Source organism: Sorex araneus, chromosome 2 (genome assembly GCF_027595985.1).
Source record: "Sorex araneus isolate mSorAra2 chromosome 2, mSorAra2.pri, whole genome shotgun sequence".
NCBI lineage: Eukaryota > Metazoa > Chordata > Mammalia > Eulipotyphla > Soricidae > Sorex > Sorex araneus.
Genome location: NC_073303.1, coordinates 251,709,420 through 251,732,297, shown reverse-complemented (window position 1 = coordinate 251,732,297; position 22,878 = coordinate 251,709,420). Strand labels below are relative to the sequence as shown.

Below are 22,878 nucleotides of genomic sequence, written 5' to 3'. Positions count from 1 at the left end.
GCCCTTAGGAATCACTCCTGGTGGTGCTCAGGGGACCCTATGGGATGCTGGGGATTGAACCTGAGTGGACTGCATTCAAGGCAAACGTCCTACGTGCTGTGCTATCGCTCCGGCCCAAGGATTTTATTTTATTTTATTTTGGGTTTGGGGGCATGCCTGGTGGTGCTCAGCACTCAGGTGGCTCTGCACCCAGGAATCACTCCTAGGAACTATACGGGATGCTGGGGTCAAACCCGGGGTGGCTGCATGCAAGGCAGACATCCCCCCCTCCCCCCGCCCACTGAACTCTCTCTCTCCAGCCCCAGATTCCGTGTATCTTAACGTAACGTTTCTTCACTGTGTGTAGTCTACCCCTGTGGAGTGGCTGGTCGGCAGCTCCATCACTGTGCAGGTCCTGTGCTTGCTGGGCGGTCTCTCTAGCGGACTGGGAGATTCTGGTCCTACATGGAGAGATCCCAGAGAGACCCGTGACCTGCTTAGGCTAGACTGGATAGTTGGGCCCACCTGGCTGAGGTAAATCCAGAAATTTGGTGATGGCTGGAGTTGAGTTTGGAGGATCAGTTCTTCCTGCCCTTATTTATGTATTTATTTGCCTTTTGGGTCACACCCGGCAATGCACGGGGGTTACTCCTGGCTCTGAACTCAGGAATTTCTCCTGGTGGTGCTTGGGGGACCCTATGGGATGCCAGGGATTGAACCCGGGTTGGCCGCGTGCAAACGCCCTACCTGCTGTACTATCACTCTGGCCTAACTGACTTTAAAGGATTGTTTCATAAACCAGAAGGCTAACATTTTGACTTATTAGACCAATGAACTTTTTCTGGTGTCCTTAATTTTCCTGGTGTTAACATGCCAGCTAGGCCTACGTAAATTGAGAAGTGTCGCTTGACATAATTCACAAGTAAGGAGCAGAGGGGATTTTTTTAATTGGGGTGGAAAAAGGCTCGCTGACTAACTGCCTGTGCTTCTACCAGACTATTTTCTGCCCTGGACGTTCCCGATTAACCCCAGCCTGTATTTCCTTCTGCATTTCCCCATGGCCACAGTCCCCCGGGCAGTGAGTGCTGTTTCACCCTGCCCTTCCTGCTTCTCTGGATTGGCTTGTTCTGTGCTTTGGGCCACAAGCTGTGCTGCCCGGGAGATACTCCAAGCTCTGCCTTCAGGGATCACTCCTGGCAGACTCAGGAGACCCGGTGGGATGCCGGGGATCGAGGCTGGGTCGGCTGCATGCAAGGCAAACGCCCTCCCTGCTGTCCTATCGCTCCCACCCCATCTCCATTAGACTGAGTTTACAGAGTCTCCTCAAACTGCCTGTGTGGTAGTTTAACGCTGACAGTGATTTTTTTTTTTTTTCCATTTTGGGTCACAACTGGCGATGCACAGGGGTTACTCCTGGCTCCTGCTGTACTATCGCTCCAGCCCAGGTGGTGATTTTTTTTAACTTGATCTTCATCTTGATCTTTCCCTTGAATTCTTAAGGGCAGTTCAGAGTTGCTATTGGACAAGCTTGTGTCACAGTCATAATGATACACAATCTGTGGATTGTCTTTATAAGAACGTGCTTGGGGCTGGAGCCATAGCACAGCAGGGAGGGCGTTTGCCTTGCACGCGGCCAACCCAGGTTCAATCCCCAGCATCCCATAGGGTCCCCCGAGCACCACCAGGAGTAATTCCTGAGTGCAGAGCCAGGAGTAACCCCTGTGCATTGCTGGGTGTGACCCAAAAGGAAAAAGGAAAAAAAAAGTGAAAAGAGCGTGCTGTGTGCTAACTACAGTCTATAGGATTTCTAGAACTTACTTGAAAGGAATTTTCATAAGCGGGTGGCAATAGAAAAAAAAAAGGCTATTTAATTTCTCCTCCCGTGTTTGGAGCTTCTGTGTTCAGGACCGTCTGTGAGCGTGATAACACGGTGCTGTTTCCTGTCTCCCCCCCCTCAGGTGGTGGAGGTCTACGGCCTCCTGGCCTTGGGAATGTCCCTGTGGAATCAGCTGGTGGTCCCGGTTCTCTTCATGGTTTTCTGGCTCGTCTTGTTCGCGCTGCAGATCTACTCCTACTTCAGCACTCGGGACCAGCCTGCCTCACGCGAGAGGCTCATTTTCCTCTTCCTGACCAGGTGAGTAGCCCGAGGAGGAGAAGGGGAGGGCTTTGACCTTGGGGAGAGGGGATTGTGTGGATTTTACCAGTCCCGGAGTCTGGGACTGTGGGCCTTATAGTCCCTGTTCGTCTCTGGGCCACACCTTGGGGAACTCAGCACATAGTCCTGGCTCTGCTCAAGGAGGCGCCCCCCTGGCAGACTCGGGCGTGGGGGAGGAGGGGGTGCGGATCCAACCCGGCCCTGCTGTGTGCAGGCTGTCCTGCCCACTGTGCTCGGCTCCGGTTCTGGGATGTTAGCGTTTGTATGGGAGTTTGGATTTAGGACAAGATTTATCAGCGCCTGAGCGATAGTCCAGCGGGGAGGGCGTCTGCCCTGCACGCGGCCTACACGGGTTCGATCCCCGGCATCCTATGGCACTGCCAGAATCACCACCTGAGTGCAGAGAAAAGTTGAGGGAAAAAAAAAGAGAAAAGTAGGCTGTTCAAAAAGAACATCGAGTGTGGCATGTTCGATCCGTGCTGATGACAGCTTTGAACACTTGGCCTCACGCGTCATCTTTACAGCCCCCTACAGACTCTGCTCTGCACCGCTCATCACCGAGGCCGTTTTGTAGCAGGGCTGTGGCCCCAGGCGAAAGGCACACCCTCCTGAGGGAAGTGAGGGAAGCGCTTCCGCTTTGCCTGCTTCTTGTTGCTACTTTGTTTCATCTCGAGGTAGAGTCAGTCCAGTCACTGGTGGAGTGCCCGGACCTGGGTGGTTATCGGTGTTAGAGAGCCGTGTCTGGAGTCTTGAGAGCTCCTTCCGAGCATGCTCCACTCACGGTAGTTATTTTCCCTGCCTGAGCTAGAACCACCTCCAGCCGTCAGAATCCAGCGCGTGGGTATAACCTGATTCCTGGGCTCCTTGTCGTCACTTCAGGAGTCAGGCTTGAGGGGCTGGAGAGGTCGCACACGGTCCCGTTAACTTGCAGCAGGCCTGGCTTGATGCCCTGGCGCTCCATGATGCAGCCTTGGGTGTACCTGCGGGCCACTGGGGTGGCTCAGATAGTCCAGTGCCCGAATCCAGCCCTGACCGGGAGGAGACCCCGGCTGACCCGGGTTCAATTTCCAGCATCCTTTATGGTCCCCCTGAGCACTGCAGGAGTAATTCATGAGTGCAGAACCAGGAGTAACCCGTGTGCATCACTGGGTATGACCCCCCCCCCCCGTAAAAAAAAGCCCCAACTATGCAAAACTTTGTAACTCACTGTGCTTTAATAGGATAAAATTTGGAGGGGGGGGAAATTTAGAGAAAAAAAAAAAAACATTGAAGAGGCTTTACCGTGAGCAGGGGTCCTCCGTCCGGTCCCTGAGCTGGGGAGAGCTCGGTGGGCTGGGTTGTCTACTGTCCTCAGCACCCTGGGCATCCGAAGTCCCTCCGTGGAGGTCCCCGAAAGTAAACAAAGTCAAGAAAACTGTCCTGTTTCCTCTCCTTGGGGGAGCGTTGAATTTGTTAGGTTAAAGACATCCCACAGGAGCTGACGTGGGGACAAGTCTGGGGCGCTCAGGGGGTGGGGTGCGATGGGGTGGTGTGGGCCAGGCCGGGCCATCATTTTGTACATCAGCCCGTAAACTTGAACATCATCGTGACCCTATTACTTAAATGGCAAAAGAAAAGGGACGGGGCAAATATTACACACAGTGAAATACCTGGGGGAAAAAAATAAAGGTTATAGGGCAGCCTGTACTTAATAATGACAGAGGGGAAAACCCATTAGTGTTGAGTCAGGTTTTGTAGTTTCTGAAAACAATATTATGAACACACAATCACGTGATCTCCATTTCAGATGTATTTTAATGTCCAGCTCATTATAGAAGCTCCAATTCACAGCTGTTTTTTTTTTAATCTGCATATGATGGGGTTTTACGTAGGATTTTAAAATGCGGGACTGAAGAGGTAGCACAAGGGGTAAGGCACTTGCTTCATCACATTTGGTCAGGCCTGTTTGTTGGTTTTTTTTTTTTTTGGTCAGGCCTGTTTTGACCCCCTCCAACTCCCTCCCCCCCCCCCCCCCCCCCCCGCACCACGGCAGATCACTCCTGAACACAGAGCCAGGACTAACCAGCCCTTGAGTACCCTCTGTGTGGGTCTAATGACTTTCCCTCAAAAAAAGGAATTAACTTGGGGCTGGAGTGATAGCACAGCGGGTAGGGTGTTTGCCTTGCACACAGCTGACCCAGGTTCAATTCCCAGCATCCCATAAGAACCTCTGAGCACTGCCAGGAGTAATTCCTGAGTGCAGAGCCAGGAAGTAACCCCTGTGCATTGCCAGGTGTGACCCAAAAAGCAAAAGAAAGAAAATAATTGCAAGTCTCTCTCAGAACCTGCTGAGCCAGCCCACCAGGCACCCAGCCATAAAACAGCCCACCTAGCTAGGCTGGGGGAAAGGGGGCATTTATTTTTCAGCCAGAAAAGCGAACCTGCTATTAGTCAAGTGTCTCCCTGAGCGGCGAAGGGGAGGGGAGAGTTTGTAGCTTCCCGGAGCTCTTTCACTTCCCCAAAGCAACGCTGAGAATTTTTGTTTCCTGTTGTATATGCTCTTTGGGGTTTTAGTTTTGTTATTTTGGGGGAGTGAGGTGGACACCTGGTGGTGCTCAGGGGACCACATGCGGTGATGGGGGGGTTGGCTGTCGGTCCATGCAAGGCACCCGCCTGTCTGTCTCTCCAGCCCAGTCTATTCTCTTTTGCAAACTAGCACCACATTCTTTTTTGCTTTTTGGGTCACACCCAGCCATGCTCCTGGCTGTGCACTCAGGAATTGCTCCTGGCGGTGCTCAGGGACCCTATGGGATGCTAAGAATTGAACCCGGGTTGGCCACGTGCAAGGCAAATGCCCTCCCCGCTGTACTATCGCTCTAGCCCCCTAGCATCACATTCTTTTCTAAAAAAAAAAGAAACGCTAAGCATTTCTTAAAGATGTCATTAAACCATACTTTGGGTGTAAAAGATTTCTCCGAATCTGAAGGCAGAGAAATTCGACCCTTCAGTAAAAGTTTCAGTGTCTTCTAGTGGAAATGAAGTGAGATTTTCAGTATTCTCACCCATGATTGTCATAATGTTCTATTACTGGACAACTTAAAAGACACTTTTTTTGTTATATGCGAAAGTGCGTATATATATATATATGCAGAAATAAATGTTTCAGAAATCAGATTTGTATGATTGTACAAAATTAGCCTTCTCCACCGTTGGTAAGATACTTTACAACCTTTCTTCCCCCCCCCCAATAATCCACGACACTGTACATGAGAAAAGTAAATTTGAGATACCTTCATCTAAAAACAAATTTGCAAACTGTTACACATAGGAAGAATAATAATGCCGAGAAGCTTTAGGCATGGCAGACAGGACAGGAAGTGGGGTCTCTGGGACTCGTCTGTAGCAGTGAAATTCTGATAGCAAGCACTTCCCCTGTTGCTTTTTTACCATCTCCAGGGGCTATGCAAAACCTCAGGCCCAAGTTGTCAGTGCATAGCATTACAAATATTTATAAAGTGTTTGTTAATAAGTTAATATGTCCAGCGAAAGCTCTGATGGTGTTGCCATAAAAAGAAAAGCATTTCAAGCTTTTAGTGTAAGTTCTTCCATTTTTCTTAGAACTTGTATTCACTGTGGACTTTAGGTCAAAACTGATATTAAAAGAACTTATAATAGTCTCAGACCGTGATCCTGAACTGTTTTTGAAACAACTCGGTAAAATCTGCATTTATCGCAATCTAAAAATGTGAGGTCTCAGGTGGTATGAAGGCAGTGTTTGTGGTAAGTACAGCTTGGCCTGTATGCTGCCTCCTGTCCACTAAAAATAACCCCTGCTTTGTTTGGTCAGATGAAAGGTTCTGACAGGTGCCTCTGTTAGCACTTGCAGTCTGAATAGTCGGACTACACCTTTCTTCTGGATACCAGTTGCTTTTTTGCTTTTCAAAGGTTTAAAAACTTTTTTTTTTCTTTTTTGGTCACACCCGGCAATGCACGGGGTTACTCCTGGCTCTGAACTCAGGAATTATCCCTGGCGGTGCTCAGGGGACCATATGGGATGCTGGGAATCGAACCCGGGTCGGCCGCATGCAAGGCAAATGCCCTACCCGCTGTGCTGTTGCTCCAGCCCCTTAAAAACTTTTCTGTTTTTTTTTTTGTTTGTTTTGCTTTTTGTTCGGTGACCATACCTGGTGTTGCTCAAGGCTTACTCCTTGCTCTGAGCTCAACTGTCAGCCCAGATGCTGCTAAAGTATTATATGGGGTGCTGGGGATTGAACAGTGTCTGCCACACATGAGGGGATGTACCACCTGCCCACTGAACCACCACTCAGGCCCCTTAAAGTTGTGTGTGTGTGTGGTTTTTTCCTTTTAAAATGTTTGAATAGTATTTAAGTTGTTCAGAGTTTCAGTGTACCCTTAAGAATTTCACTGCATTTGATGAAGTTTCACTTTGTTTTCACTGCAAGAGTCTGAAAGTTTTACCAGAGTCCAACTTCTCTGTCTTCAGATTTAGAGAACTGAAAGTGAGGATGGACCCGTTTTAGCTATGGTGCGCTGACTTACCCGTGAAAGAGATAGAAAAAGGAAGGTCTGAATACCGACAAGAATGGACTCAAATTAGTGGTGGCGGGGTCTCGGGAGGGCCCCTCAGACTCTTGATTTGGGGTACTGTACGGAGCCAAGATGAGCTTCCTCTCGGTGACCGTCGAGAGGCTTGCGATGCTTTCTTCTCCAGGTGGAAAGCTCTTCATCTGTGGCCCTTCTCTCTTCCAGTATCGCCGAGTGCTGCAGCACCCCCTACTCTCTCCTGGGCTTGGTCTTCACGGTTTCCTTCGTCGCCCTGGGTGTCCTGACGCTCTGCAAGTTTTACCTGCAGGGCTATCGCGCCTTCATGAATGACCCTGCCATGAATCGGTGAGTGAGGGGTCTGGAGGATCTCTGGAAACAGAAGTGTGCTCTAGAAATTGGGATGGGTTTTCATGGTGGGTGATTTACTATATTTGGATGAAAATACTCTGAAAAAAAATTTCAGGGACTGGAGCGATAGCACAGCGGGTAGGGCGTTTGCCTTGCACGCGGCCAACCCAGGTTCGATGCCCAGCAGCCCATATAGTACCCTGAGCACCGCCAGGAGTAATTCCTGAGTGCAAAGCCAGGAGTAACCCCTAAGCATCACCAGCTGTGACCCAAAAAGCCAAAAAAAAAAAAAAAAACCAAAAAAACTCAATTTGTACATACTCTTTAAATATATTTAAATATTACAGTAAGTAAATTATTATTATTAAATAATCACCTGTATCACCTGTTGTCGCGTTGCTCATTGATTTGCTTGATTGGGTGCCAGTAACATCTCCATTCATCCCTGTTGTGTGCTAGTGTAGCCCAATGGCATTTACTTGCTCCAGGAACACGAAGAGCATCAGCCCGTTTTAGCAGCCTCTCCTTACTCATCCTTCCCAACGCTGCCATATTGGGGGCTCTTTCAGGGTCAGGGAATGAGGCCCATTGCAATATTTTTTGTCTGCACCTAACTGCCTATCAAATACTTTTCTGAGTAGCACTGTAGCACTGTTGTCCTGCTGCTCAAGTGGACATCAGTAACATCTCCACTGTAAGAGGTTTTTTACTATTATTGATTCACCTTGAGGTAGAATAACAAAGCTTTCATGTTTGAACTTTGATCATACAGTCATTAAACACCCATCCCTTCACCAGTGCACCACCAAAATCCCCATGTCCCCCCATTCCACACCTACCCCTGCTGTGTGATAGACAGTTTGCACAATACTCTTTCTCTAGTTACCTTCGATATTTCGAGACCAGTCCCACCACCACTCAGACCTGCCGAAAAGGCAGTGGTAGATAATGTATTTTGTATTACTTGTTATGGATACAATATAATGTCACGCGGCCACTCTTGCGGCCGTGCTCTCTAGGAATTCTAAACTTTAATAATTAGGGTCTGGAGATGGCTGCAGCAAGTTGCTCGGGTCTGAGATTTGTTTGTGTGTCTCTGGATTGTGGCTGTGCGGGAGCTTAAGTAGACAGTGGCCAGCTGTCACGTCATCCGGGAGTCCCATCGGGGTGGGAGGAAGGAGAAGGGCCCACTTCTCCCCTGTCCCGTGAGGCCTGGCGTTTGCCGCCTCCACCTCTCGGACCTGGAGTTTGTCTCTGACTTCTAGAAGATGGCGGCCACCGGGGTTCCTAGAGGGCAGGCGGAGGGACGGCACCTGCCCCTGTCTGGAGTAGCCCAGCAGAAGTGGCCTGTTGCAGAGTCCAGGGCCATCTCTGCAGCAAGTTGCTCCGGTCCAAGATTCGTTTGTGTGTCCTATAAGAGGTTTTTTTTTTTTCCTTGCTTTTTGGGTCACACCTGGCGATGCACAGGGGTCATTCCTGGCTCATGCACTCAGGACATACTCCTGGCGGTGCTCCGGGGACCATATGGGATGCTGGGAATCGAACCTGGGTCGGCCGCGTGCAAGGCAAACGCCCTCCCCGCTGTGCTATTGCTCCAGCCCCGCTATAAGAGATTTTTGATCATGTGCTTTCTCTCATCTGAAGTTCTTATTTTGCTAAAACCCAGATACTCATATTTAATTGAAAAACATTTTTTTTAATGTTGGAATATAATTTGAATACTGAGTTTTTAAAAATTATGTCCGTGAGATTACTGAGTAGCTCATTGGTTGTTACCAAATCTGTAAGATTAGATTTTTGGGAAACCCTATTTCTTGAACTTGTGCTGATTTGTTATCATAATATAGAAGTTTAATTTTTTTTAATATATGTTTATCAAGTCTCTTCAAGTTTATTTTTTGATAAAGAAAAAAATTAGATTTATTATATACTTTTCATATAAATTATTTTATGTGCTGTATGAAATACAGTATAATTTAATACTCTTAGTATTTTTGTCTTAGAGTACATAGCAAATATGTAGCAGCAGTTTATACCTGTGGAGTGTTTTCTCTCAGAATTAAACAAGATTGTGACGTTGGTCCTTTGTTTTGGGGCCACCCCTGGCGGTGCTCAGGGCTCACTGCACCCAGGGCCCACTTCCGGCGGTGCTGAGGGTGCCCTATGGGATTTCGGGGGTCAGGCCCGGGGTGGCCAAGTGCTGGGCAGGTGCTCAACCCTCTGTCCCTGTCACTCCGGCCTGAAAACTCGTGTTTCCTAGGGGCATGACGGAAGGAGTCACGCTGCTGATCCTGGCGGTGCAGACGGGCCTGATCGAGCTGCAGGTGGTGCACCGGGCCTTCCTCCTGAGCATCATCCTTTTCATCGTCGTGGCGTCCATCCTGCAGTCCATGCTGGAGATCGCCGACCCCATCGTGCTGGCACTCGGCGCTTCCCGAGACAAGTACGCGGCTCACGTGACTTTCCCGACGGGCGTTTGTTCTCTGACTGTCTAGGTGCCCTCTGGACCCAGAAGGTGGAGGAGTCATTGGGATTAGCTCGGCTCCGTAATTTTAAATATTTGTTTCCCCTCTTCCTGGTTAGCCTCGTTTAATTTTTTTTCTCCCTTGAGATCGCTGCAGTTACAGGTCATGCCAAAGACCACGCATTTGCAGATTGACAATATTATTCCCTCAAATTATTGGGATTTCTTTTTTGTTTTTTGGGTCACACCTGGCGATGCACAGGGGTTACTACTGGCTCTGTGCTCAGGAATTACTCCTGGTGGTACTCAGGGAACCCTATGGGATGCTGGGAATCGAACCTGGGTTAGCTGCGTGCAAGGCAAATGCCCTTCCCGCTGTGCTATCGCTTCAGCCTTGGGATATTACTTCTGTTAAGAGGTTTTTTTTTTTTTTTCTTTTGCCGTTTTCTGTTTTGTGGCTACCCCTGGCGGTGCTCAGGGCTGTGTCCTGCTGGGGATGGACACAGGGGTCACTCCTGGCGGGGCTCAGGCGACTGACATGGGGTGCCGGGAAGCAAACCTGGGTTGGCTGCATGCAAGGCAAGCGCCCTCCCCACTGGCCGCCCTCTTCAGCCCCTTCCCGCACCCTCTCTGTGCCGTTGCTCCTGGCCTTCCTGGTCCCTGTTTGGAACAGAGCCCTCCAGACCACTGGCCGAGAAGCCCTGCATGGAAGGCAGGTGGGCTGGGGAAGAAGACAGCGGGCACTTGAGTAGGGACACAGAGCAGGTCCCGCTCGGTGTGGGACTTCAGCGTGGGGGCCAGCGAGACCTGCTCAGGGCGCAGGGACAGGTGGGGTGTTCACCACAGCCGAGCTGGGAGGGAACGGCTTCCGTTCGGAGGGAGATGTGTCTGCTCTCCTACCCCAGCAGTACGACTTACAGAGGCGTGTGAGGGGGCCGAGGGCAGTTCTGGATCCCCCGGGACATCAGTTTCACAAGAGCCCGTGTCACTCCCAGGCTCTGTGGCCCTAGAGTTCCCGGGGGGCAGCCCCTGGCAGTGCCTAGGGGTGGGGGCCTTCAGGGCCAGAGCCAGCCTCTGGGTCTGGGATGCGCGGGCAGCCATGTCTCACCAGGGGGCGAGGTTGGCAGCACGCGGAGCGGGTGCCCGAACCTCGTCACCGTTTCTCGGGACGGACTGGGCCAAGAGAGGGAAACCGGGGTCAGAGTAATAGGACAGCGGGAAGGGCGTTTGCAAAAACTGTGGAGGTCTGGGCAGGCGCCTCACTGCTAGAACATGGACTTGGCATGTATGGGGACCCGGGTTCCAGCTCTCACTCCCTTATGTCTACGTGTTGGACTTTTGAGCAGGACAGATATTTTTTTACCTCTAAAAAATATATATATGTATTAATATATATATGTACACATATATAAAAATATGTATTAATTTGTACCACGTGTATAAATACATATCTGCTTTAGGTAACATGGTTACAGATAATTTGTAACTGTGTGTATTTTATATATGTAATAGTTTAGGTAACATGGTTACAGAGTATGGGTCAATTAACACAGTTAATTATATAATAATAAATATTGATAATAAACATTAAATTGTTGATTAACTAAAATTAATAACAAATATTAATAAATATAACAATATAATTGTATAATAATACAAACCATGATTGATTAACATGGTTAATATATGATATTTATATATGAATATATATTTGAAACCATGTGTGTATAGAGAGAGGCAGAGAGTTTAGGTAACATGGTTGCATATAGTATAAACATATATATTAATTTGTAACCATGTATTTATATGTATCTTTAAGTAACATGGTTACAAACTATGTTACTGAATATGATTTTAATATACAAAATTCTTCTGCCTTTAGCATCACTGAATGGTCCACACTTGATCTTAGCCAAGAGATCAAGAAGAAGCATGGCCACCAAACTGTCCCCTCCAGCTTGTACTTGCCCCTCCCCCCGCCCCTGCCCCTGTCCTCACCCTCCTGCTGGGTAAGCCTGTGCTTGCTCCTGCCAGGGGCTGAGGGTCTGTCAGCGGCTGGTTTATAGTTCCTTGTTTCCTCCCTGTGCCCAAGATGGCACGTGTCTTTCTCCCTCTGACTTCGCTCACCATGATGCCCTCCTGTTGGAACGATCCCTCGCACCAAGAGAAACATCTGGAAGAGACTGAGAGTGTCAGGGAGACGGGTGATAAAGTTAACAATTACGACTTATAATATTTTTTTAAACCGAAAGATGAATTAGAAAAAGATCATCCTAGATGAGGAGGAAAGGGTCCTGGCTTCCCTTCTCCCCCAGCAGCCAGTCTCAGGCATGCAGAAACGTCTGCCCAGGCAGCGCGAGAGGGACCGGAGCGGTAGTGCAGCACGAAGGGCGCTTTCCTTGGTTCTCCCGCAAGCCCCACCAGGAAGAGTCCCTGAGCACAGAACCAGGAGGAAGTCCTGAACACAGCCGGGTGTGACCCAGATATTTTTTGAAAAAAGCAGAGAAGTGCAGAAAATGCGCGATATCAGACTTGTAACCACAAAGAGGTTGGAGACAGCTCTGAAGGGGGGGGGGGTTGGCACCGTTACTGATGAGAGAAATGTCAATCAGACCTCAGCGGGCACAGTCGTGAGCGGGGCGTGGCGGTGAGTAAACCGATCGGAAGGGAGGGGCAGGAGGCTCCCTGGTACCCCGAGCCCCAGCGAGGAAGAGCAGAGAACTTGGGCTTCGGGAAACTGTCTGGCATTAGCTTGTCTCTTCCCAAGAGCGCCCGCGGGCTCCTCCTGCCCCGCTCTGGATAAAGCCTGTTCCTCACGGGAGCGGCCCAAGTGCCAATCAGATAGGAAAGTGGGCGGCCGGAGAGTGATCGGCATCGCAGCGGCACGTTAAAAATAGGGTGGCACAACACAGTATGACTGATTCATAACAATCCAAAGCGGGGGTGGGCTGGGGGGGAGGAAATCCAAAACGATGATAATCCGGGGTATTTTTATGTTAAAACAGGCATTTAAAAATATATTCTTTAGAAACACATGGAACCGAAAATCTATAAAAAGAAGGAGGGGAGGGAGCAAGGCAGGCAAACTAGGGCTGAGAGCTCTTGAGTTGTTACTTGTCCTAAAGGCCTGAAGTTTTACATGGAATCTTTTCTTTGTGGGACTTAAAAAAAAAAAACAGCTGTATGTCAGGCCTGGGGCTCTGCCCGTGGATTGATAGACAGGTAGGCAGGAAGAGAAACCGGTCCTTGGGGAATCATTAGAAGAGATCAGGTAGTAGTATGTTTTGGCACTGTCTTTAAACGGCTGTGTTTCGGAGCTGAGGTGCCTGGTGGTGGAATTACTTTTCCTGTCGAAAATGGGACCACGGGGCTGGGGGAATAGCCCAGAGGTCTGGTGTGCGTGCCCTGCATGTAGGAGCCCCAGGTTCAGTCCTGGACACTGGCCACCTGGTCTCCTAAATAACCGCTGGGAGCCTATCAGAGCACTGAGCCGGGAGTAGCGCCTAAGCACCACTGAGTGAGCCCCCCACCCCCAAAATGGTGCCACCTCAATAGGGTATTATATATAAACCATATATTATTGGAACCATATGGTCCCCTGAGCACCGCCAGTAGTAATTCCTGAGTGCAGAGCCAGCAGTAACCCCTGAGCATCACTGGGTGTGACCCAAAAGGGGAAAGAAAAAAAAAAGGACTCAGTGCTCAGAAAGGCCCTTGAGTACAGACACAGAATGACTGCACCCATTTGTGGAATATAAAGTAACGTGTCACTGTCATCCCATTGTTCATCGATTTGCTCGAGCGGGCACCAGTAACGTCTCTATTGTGAGACTTGTTGTTACTGTTTTTGGCATATTGAATACGCCACGGGGAACTTGCTAGGCTCTGCCGTGTGGGCGGGATACTCTTGGTAGTTAGCCGGGCTCTCTGAGAGGGGCAGAGAAATTGAACCCAGGTCGGTCACCTGCAAGGCAAATGCCCTCCCCACTGTGCTATCGCTTCAGCCCATAAAGTAGCATAATAGGAGAATAGCACCCAAAGATAGTAGCAATAAGGACCAGGAGGGTCACCCCACAGCTGGGAAGCTGGTCTTATGTGCTGGGGGAAAAGCAGGTGGGGTGGAGAGGAGACCATGGAGTAAATGGTGCTTGGAGCGCTCGCTAGGGGTGGGAGATACGTGCTGAAAGTGGACTACGGACCAAACATGATACAAAATACAAAAATTGTTACTTGTATTGCAAACCATAACACCCAAAAGGAGACAGAGCAAGAGGGAACGTGCCTGCCACAGAGGCGGGGGTTCGAAGGGGTGGGGGTGGCGGGAGGGACACGGGGAACACTGGTGGTGGAGAATGGGCACTAGTGGAGGGATGGGGACTCCATCATTGTTTGACTGGAATCTAATCACGAAAAATTGTAAATCTGTTAACTGTATCTCAGGGTGACTCATTAAAATAAAAAAAGAAAAAGGAAAAAAGAAAGGTCCGCATGAGCGGGAACGAGTGTGAAGGCGGGAGCCAGATCCACAGGAGCAGACGGATGGACGTGGTCAGAGGAGCAGGGCTCGGGGGGGTCTGGGGCGGCGGGGGGCCAGCAGTGACCCGGCTGGACGTGGCCGGGCTGCAGGCGACCCCTTCTGCTTCTTTCTGTCCAGGAGCCTGTGGAAGCACTTCCGGGCCGTGAGCCTCTGCCTGTTCCTGCTGGTGTTCCCCGCGTACATGGCCTACATGATCTGCCAGTTCTTCCACATGGACTTCTGGCTGCTCATCATCATCTCCAGCAGCATCCTCACCTCCCTGCAGGTGAGCCGGGGCCCGCCCGAGGGCGAGGCCAACCGCGGGTCGTTGGCGTAGAGGACTCAGGGCCGGCGAAGTGCTCTCGAGTTTTGCCGGATTGGTTACTTATGTATCCTCGTGTTGCTCCGGTAAAGCATGTACATGTTAGAAGGCGGGTCATTAAGACACCTGGACTTACAATCCAGTGTGTGACGTATCTAAAAACTACATCACTGGGGCTGGAGCGATAGCACAGCGGGGAGGGCGTTTGCCTTGCACGAGGTCAACCCGGGTTGATTCCCAGCATCCCATAGGGTTCCCTGAGCACCGCCAGGAGTCATTCCTGAGTGAAGAGCCAGGAGTAACCCTGTGCATCGCCGGGTGTGACCCAAAAAGCAAAAAAAAAAAAAAAAAAAACGGGCTGGAGTGATAGCACAGCGGGTAGAGCGTTTGCCTTGCACGTGACCAACCCGGGTTTGATTCCCAGCATCCCATAGGGTCCCCCGAGCACTGCCAGGAATAATTCCTGAGTGCAGAGCTGGAGTAACTGCTGTGCATCGCCAGGTGTGACCCAAAAAGCCAAAAAAAAAAAAAAAAAAAAAAACTACATCACAGTCATCACAGTGTATTTTTTTTTATATATACATATAAAGGTAATAAAATGTTGCCATTTCTGTTGTGCAGGTGGTGTGCTACAGTACTGTCACATAGCTGGGCCACCAGAGTATTGATTCTTAAAGGGCTTGTTCAGGTCACTTTTACAGTAAACATGCAGTCAAAAGTACCTCGTCTTTATATACACGTTATCCTGGAAATAGTAGATGTTTTTGGTTTTGGTTTCTTTTTTTTTTTTTTTTTTGCTTTTTGGATCACACCCAGCAGTGCTCAGGTGTTACTCCTGGCAGTGCTCGGGGGACCTATGGGATGCTGAGAATCGAACCCAGGTTGGCCACGTGCAAGGCAAACGCCCTCTCTGCTATGCTATCACTCCAGTCCCGGTCGATGTATTTTTAGGGAACGGTGGCTCACTGCTGTTCAGTCAGTCAAAGAAACAATAACTCTGGCATTTCTCTATCCTTTGTTGCACAGTTTCCATGAGAGCTAAAGAACATATATGGTCACAAAATTAGGAACACGTGGGTGGAATTTTGATGGGGTTTGGTGACCTGGGAAACGGAGTCAGAGAAAACGGATTCCTAATCAGAATTGTTTTAGGGAAATAAATTGTTTCAAGGCCTGGCTTTTTGGTGTCTAAATACCCGGTTATTTATTGAGATGTACTTAGAGAGCATTGTCTTCTCTAGATACTAACAAACATGACATCCTGAAAGTACTAAGAATGTGTTTGTATTTAAAGTCCTATGGAGGGGCCGGAGCGATAGCACAGCGGGTAGGGCGTTTGCCTTGCATGCGGCCGACCCGGGTTCGATCCCCGGCATCCCATATGGTCCCCCAAGCACTGCCAGGAGTAATTCCTGAGTGCAAAGCCAGGAGTAACCGTTGAGCATCACTGGGTGTGACCCAAAAAGTAAATAAATAAATAAATAAATAAATAAATAAAGTCCTATGGAAAAAAAAAACAACTATTTTTTATTTAAAATTTTTTTTAGTAATCATAGTTTTGTGTTTTTTTTTCCAGGTTCTGGGAACACTTTTTATTTATGTTTTATTTATGGTTGAAGAATTCAGAAAAGAGCCCGTGGAAAACATGGATGACGTCATCTACTACGTGAACGGCACCTACCGCCTGCTGGAGTTCCTGGTGGCCCTGTGCGTGGTGGCCTACGGCGTCTCGGAGACCGTCTTCGGGGAGTGGACGGTCATGGGCTCCATGATCATCTTCATCCATTCCTACTACAACGTGTGGCTGCGGGCCCAGCTGGGCTGGAAGAGCTTCCTCCTCCGCAGAGACGCCGTGAACAAGATCAAGTCGCTGCCCGTGGCCACGCGCGCACAGCTGGAAAAGCACAACGACATCTGCGCCATCTGCTACCAGGTAACGGCGCGACCCGACCCGCACGTCTCCCTGAGGACCGGGTCCGCCTGGACGGGATGCGAGTTCCGTGTTCGGGTGGCACGGGCTCCTGGGTGGAGAGAGAGAGAGAGAGAGAGAGAGAGAGAGAGAGAGACAGAGAGACAGAGAGAGGGAGAGGGAGAGATAGAGGAGAGAGAGAGAGGAGGGAGAGAGAGGAGAGAGGAGAGAAAGGAAAGAGGGAGAGAGGAGAGGAGAGAGGAGACAGAAAGAGGGAGAGAGAGGAGAGAGAGGGAGAGGAGAGAGAGAGAAAGAGGAGAGAGGGAGAGAGAGGAGAGAGAGGGAGAGGAGACAGAGAGGGAGAGATAGAGGAGAGAGAGGAGAGAGGGAGAGGAGAGAGAGAGAGGAGACAGAGAGAGAGGGAGAGAGAGAGAGAGGAGAGAGAGAGAGGGAGAGAGAGAGAGAGAGAGAGGAGAGAGAGAGGGAGAGAGGAGACAGCGAGAGAGAGGGGGGGGGGAGCGCCCTGGGCCGGAGAGAACTGACCTGCCTCGCATGTGGGTGATCCCGGTCCCATCCCCAGCCCCTCATTCATAGGGCACCCCGGCACCCTGGGAGTAGCCCAGAAAACTACCACCATCAACAAAATAAGGCAGGCGAAGTAGGGGTGAGGGGGGGTGGCTGGGTCCTCAGAAATTTATTAGCGAACTGATGCAGTATTGTTATTTCTGACTGACATTGATCACTTAGTCCCTCGTGTGCTAATTGTCGGTTATTTTCAACATTATTGCTCACCCATAAATAAAGGAGAACCAGGTCAGGTGTGTTTTCTATTTACCGCTGAGTCACGCGTCCCCACACGCTCGGCCTAGCAGGTGGTAACTCTCGGTCAGGCGGGAGTCAGCAGCTTGGGAAAAGTGGGGGGTGCCGAGGTCCCTCCTGGCAGCCCCGAGGGGCAGCTGCTGTCCACAGCTTAGCGTGGCGCGGGGCATGTGTCTCCCCCCGGGTCAGAGGGCGTGAGGGGCTGGGTGCTACAGTGGCCGTGGCTTGGCCCTCCTGGCATCCTGAGGCTGCGCTCGGAATAACTCACGTTTGCCTTCTGTTAAGAATTAAAGATAGGGCCTGAGCAGTTAGTACAGCAGGTGGGGCGCTTGCCTCGGATGCAGCGTTCCCCCCCCGCCCCCCGGCATCCCATAAGGTTCCATGAGCACCGCCTGGAGTGATCCCTGAGTGCAGAGTCAGGAATAAACCCTGAGCATCGCCGGTTGTGGTTCTAAAACTGACAGCCCCCCCCCCCGCGAAAACAAATTGAATTTCTTTTCAATTTCAAAAGAAATTGAAAACAAATGCTGTGAGAAAAGCAGGAAGTGGGTCTAGACTGTAATGATCCGAGTCTATCCGGAGGATTTTGAGTTGCAGCTTCTACAGCCAAACTCGAGTGCGGGTCTCTGTAGAAACAGCCTCCCCTGTAGCCGTGTTCCCAGTGCGGCCAGCCCAGTGCCACCGCCGATGGCGTCCGTGACAAGACGGGCATCCCGCTGTCCGCGGCGTTGGGGTGGTCCCCGGTGGTCGGTGCCGTGCTGGGGGTCAGCCACGCCCTGGCTCGTGGCAGGGAGGGTTTCTTCACGGAGGGTGTGCTTGCTTCTGTGTAGAGTAAGAATTCACAGGGGGCCGGAGCGAGCCCCGTGGGCAGGGCACTCGCCTCGCACGAGGCTGGCCTGGATTCAGTCCCCAGCACCCCGCCAGGAGTCAGCCCCGAGCACCACCGGGCGTGGCCCCCAAAGCCACCAGAACCCTTCTCAGGACCAGCACGGGAGCCCTTGCTGCACAAAGCAGACGTGCCCGGTGGCTTTCCAGCATTGCTGCCGGGGGGGCACCAAGACCCCATCATACAGGCTCACGATGGCCGGGTGTTTCACACACACACACGCATTCGGGCCACAGCCCACACCTCCCCTCACTGTCCGGGAGGGAAGAGCACCCCAGGGGGGATTCCTGCTGCCACATCCTTTTTTTCAGGGTGCTAGGACTCCCCGCCAATGACCCAGGTGACCGTGAGACGGCCCCCCGCCCCCCCCCCCCCCGCGGCTGCCGCTCCCCTTGGATGGCTTTCCTTTCCACGCGCACAGGGTCACACCCGGGCGCTGCCAGCCTTGGCAAGGAACCCCTGCCACCAGTCCTCCTTGGGGAACTTGGAACACAGTGACGGGGAGACTCACCGAAGGTGGTCCTCCGCCACGCCACTTACAGCTCACGTCCTCCCGCCTTTTCTCCCCCAAACTCGCGCCGGGGACAAGGAATGCTAACGGGGAATGTTCCGGTTCCCGGCTCAGCCGTGGGCCCACTGTCCCACCATCTCTAGTGCATCACAGAGTCCGATGGCGGGCGTGGGGTGGTGCCGCCCGCGGGCCCTTGGACCCAGGCCTCCGTAGGACCCCAGATTCGTGGGACACAGCTCCTGAGGGTGGCTCCGGTGCCGGCCGAGACGCGTTGGCTTGTACAGATGCACAGACAACCGGCCACGCGCCATTGGCCCTCATGACAGCCCCCCCCCCCACTTCCTTGCCAACAGCCTGGTGTGGCCTGGCTGCCTCGTCCCCCTCCCCGCCCCCCTCCCTGCCCCTGCCCCCCGCCCGCAACCTTATCCTGCCGCCGTCCACTCCGTGTGCTGCCCTGCACCCGGGCAAAGCTCTGCCTCCCTCACAGCTGTCTGGGCTTCCCTTCTCTTCCCGCCTCGGCAGGTGACCCGGCTGGCTTGCCCCGCCCCCCACCCCTAGCTGAGCCCGGGGTCTCCCCCACGCGGAGCCCAGCTAAGATGTCTTTCCGTCTGGTGCGTGATTCGTTCTTTCAAAAGTTCCTTAGCCGGAGTTGGCTCTTGGGTTATTTCTACAGCCAGGTGGGGAAGGGATGATAAATCGATGCATTTCCCCCGCCCCCGTTGGATGTATTACAGATTTTCTATGGGGAAATTGTGGTTGCAGTGGGTGGTGGGCGGAGGGGAGTGATAGAACCTGATTTTTCTTTTTCCTTCGGGGGTCGGGGTGCGCGTGGAAGGTCAGATACTCATGGGGCTTCTCTCCCTGTCCACAGGACATGAAATCTGCTGTGATCACCCCGTGCAGCCATTTCTTCCACGCGGGCTGTCTGAAGAAATGGCTGTACGTCCAGGAGACCTGCCCTCTGTGCCACTGTCACCTCAAACACTCCTCACAGCCCCCAGGGGGAGGCACGGAGCCCGCCCCACTGCCTGCCCCTGCCGCTGAGCCGCCCGCCGCCGAGCCCCCACCCCAAGGGCACCCTCAGGGCCCGCAGCCAGGTGACGCTTCTCAGGATAGCGGTGAGGGCAGAAGCCGGGCCCTGAGCCCGGGGGCCACGGGAGACCCCCAGGAGCGTCCTCTGAATGTGAAGGATGAAGCAGTCCGGCCCCGTGAGGCTGGCCCCGAGGAGAAGCCCCAGGAGTGACGCGGGGCGGGGGCACTTCCCCGGCGGGGCTCTGCTCGCTCGGGCCGGCCTGGGGCGGGGGCTGTTCCACAGGTGACCGGGCAGGAAACGTGACATTCCGCGGAGACCCCGCCGGGACCCCCAGCCTCCGGGAGGAGCGTGGCGATGCGTGCTCATCTGAATGTACCCTTTACCTCTGTGCCCGCGGGCCCAGCGACTCCGACCTCAGCTGCTCAAGGGACAGGCCCCACCCCCACGGCGAGGGCCAGGAGGGACCGGACGGGCGCGCGGGGCAGGATTCCTGGGAAGAAGAAGCAGGCCAAGGCCCCACGGATGGAGAGGGCCACCCCTCCCCCCGCTCCCTCCGCCCTCCCCCCCCCCCCCAGCAATTGGAACTCAAAGTCAGGTGCTCGTTGGCGTGTTGTACAGCACGGAAGTGAAATCAAAGATGTAAAAGTCTAGATTGTCGTTCCCCGCCCCGCCCCCCACCCAGGCGGAAGCTCGCTCGTGAGCTTGGATGTCCTGCAGTGGCGTGGCGGGTGGGGTGGTGGGCACGTTTCTGTAACCCGAGACTCTTGACCTTGATGATGGAGTCTCCGCTACTTTGATGTATATGAAACTTTTTGTTAATACGTTGTATGCCGCGGTTGGCCGGGTGAAGTAAACTAAAACTCTGATGAACACTTCGGAGTCCGTTCGTGCAGGACCCAAGTGGGAGGGGCTTTAGGCCACGGATGAGGCCTCGCGTGTACTTTCCAGTTCTGTGGAACGTTAAATTCTTGCAGCTGAATCAAAACAGTGTTAAATTATGGCAATATTTGCACCTTGGGAATGACTACAGACCTGTACGATCATACTCTGCAAATGCCACTTTTAAAGCTGTTCATAGACCTTGCACCTTTTCTTTGACAAGGATGTGTCATATTTAAATTTTTACATTCATCACGGCTACAGGTAGAACCGGGGAGGGGGGGAATGTAATTTTTTTATGGGAATTTTGATATGAAAAGAAACTAGTCATTTATTTATACAATAGGCTTGGCTCAAAAAAAAGTGTTTTTTTCAGACTTGGTATTCCTAATGTGGGATGTGACTTTTATTTTATTTTTAGTAGCAAATTTGGATGTAGACTGACAGACATAGCTGAATGTCTTAATAAATTTAAATTTGAAGATAACTGTTTTGTTCCTGCGATGATAATTATTGTGAAATGTTCCAGCTCTTCTGCTTTTACCTGGGTGGGCTCCTATCTCGGTCCTGGTCAAAAGTGCCCCATGGCTGACAGAACAAGAAAATGGGTGGGGGTGGGGGTGTGAGATTTGCCAGCAAACCTAGTCCCATGCCAGGTACAGCTGAATTTTTTATTAAGAAAAAGTTTTGTTTTCATTTTTATTTTTATTTATTCTTATTTATTTATTTTTTTTGCTTTTTGGGTCACACCCGGCGATGCACAGGGGTTACTCCTGGCTCTTGCACTCAGGAATTACCCCTGGCGGTGCTCAGGGGACCATATGGGATGCTGGGATTCGAACCCAGGTCGGCCGCGTGCAAGGCAAACGCCCTACCCGCTGTGCTATCACTCCAGCCCGTTTTCATTTTTAAATTACACCTTTCTGAAGCCCACTTCAGATTTTACTAAATTAGTCCTGAGGTCCCTGAGCAGATAAATTTCCGTTTCCTTGGCCATCTGTTCAGCTAGCCTGATACTTGCCCCTTTCCCCACCCCCACCCCCATTTCTTTCTTAAGAAGCCACCAAAGGAAGTAGCAGGACGAGAACGAGTCTCTCCGAGATGTCACTGGTAATGTCCTGAGTCCTTTAGGCGACCCAGGTTAGTTGTGGAGGGAGCCCTTGGTGCTCTGGTTCAGTGCCGGAGCACTGACTTAAATAACTGTTTCGTTATCTTCAAATTTGCTTTTGGGTTTTTTTTTTTTTTTTGCTTTTTTTGGGGTCACACCCAGCGATGCTCAGGGGTTACTCCTGGCTCTGCACTCAGGAATTACCCTTGGCTATGCTCAGGGGACCCTATGGGATGCTGGGAATCGAACCCGGTCGGCCGCGTGCAAGGCAAACACCCTCCCCGCTGTGCTATCACTCCAGCCCCGTTATCTTCAAATTTGATAACAAATTTGAATTGTGGGGTGGTGATCCTTGACTCGGAGACAGCTGGCAGCTCCCTCTAGTGGCGTGCAGAGTTGTCTCGACCTAGCAGCAACCTGATCAGCAGCCTTTGTGCACAGTACACCTGCCCTAGTACTACCCTTTGGGGCCACTTGTTTCTTGGGCTTTGGAGCTGCCCCCTCCCGGCAAGTTCCTGCAGCCCTTCGGGTATGGGTCCCAGCTGGGTCCCATCCCCCAGCACCCCAGAGGGCGTCCCCCCAGCGTCACCAGGAGGGGTTCCGGAGGGCAGAGCCGAGAGTGACCGCTGCGCAAAGCTGGGATGTGGCATCAGAAAAACCCGAAAAAGCACCCGAGGGAACAGGGGGACCTGGTCGGGGAAGGTCATTTGCGGGTAGGGACAGCTTGGTGTGCAGGAGGCCTGTGGGGACCGAGCCCGGAGTAGCCCCAGGTCACCACTGCGTATAAATACAATTTCGATTTGAACAGAACGGGGAGGGCGTCTGCCTTGCACCGGAGCCCCGGGTTCGAGCCCCGGCATCCCCAGGGGTCCCCCGAGCCCTGCCAGGAGAGACTCCTGAGTGCAGAGGCAGGAGTCGGCCCTGAGCATCCCCGGTGTGGTCCAAAAGGCTAAAAGCCAAACCCAAAGCACGCGAGCGTTGTGAAACCACGCGAGAGCCGAAAACCCACGTGAAGAGCCACAGGCCCACGTGAGCATCTCGAAATCATGCGAGAGCTGTAAGGTCACGGCCGAGCCGAAAGCCACGTGAGAGCTGCAAACCCACGAAACTAAGCAGGAGCTGCACACACACACACACACACACACACACACACACACAAGACACCCACCCCAGGGGACACCCATACACACCCCCTAGGAGACACACATACACCCCAAGAGACACACACGAGACACAAACACACCCCAAGAGACACACACACCCTCCCAAGAGACAGGAGACATACACAGGAGACACCCCCCCCCCAAGAGACACACTCCAGTCACACACCCCAAGAGACAAATACAGGAGACACACACACCCTAAGACACACACCCCAAGAGATACATCCCAAGACACACACAC

At 51.8% G+C, this 22,878-nt stretch overlaps 1 protein-coding gene across 1 annotated transcript in view; it reads left to right on the top strand.

Moving 5' to 3' along the window:
• RNF145 (ring finger protein 145) overlaps positions 1-20,853 on the top strand; it is a 56,123-nt gene extending 35,270 nt beyond the window's left edge. The window contains exons 6-11 of the mRNA XM_055127580.1: positions 1,938-2,113; positions 6,884-7,024; positions 9,288-9,470; positions 14,146-14,293; positions 15,906-16,262; positions 19,326-20,853. Of these exons, the coding sequence (XP_054983555.1) occupies positions 1,938-2,113; positions 6,884-7,024; positions 9,288-9,470; positions 14,146-14,293; positions 15,906-16,262; positions 19,326-19,697 (1,377 nt within the window). The 3' untranslated portion in view covers positions 19,698-20,853. The remainder of the gene's footprint in view (positions 1-1,937; positions 2,114-6,883; positions 7,025-9,287; positions 9,471-14,145; positions 14,294-15,905; positions 16,263-19,325) is intronic.
• The last annotated feature ends 2,025 nt before the right edge of the window (positions 20,854-22,878 follow it).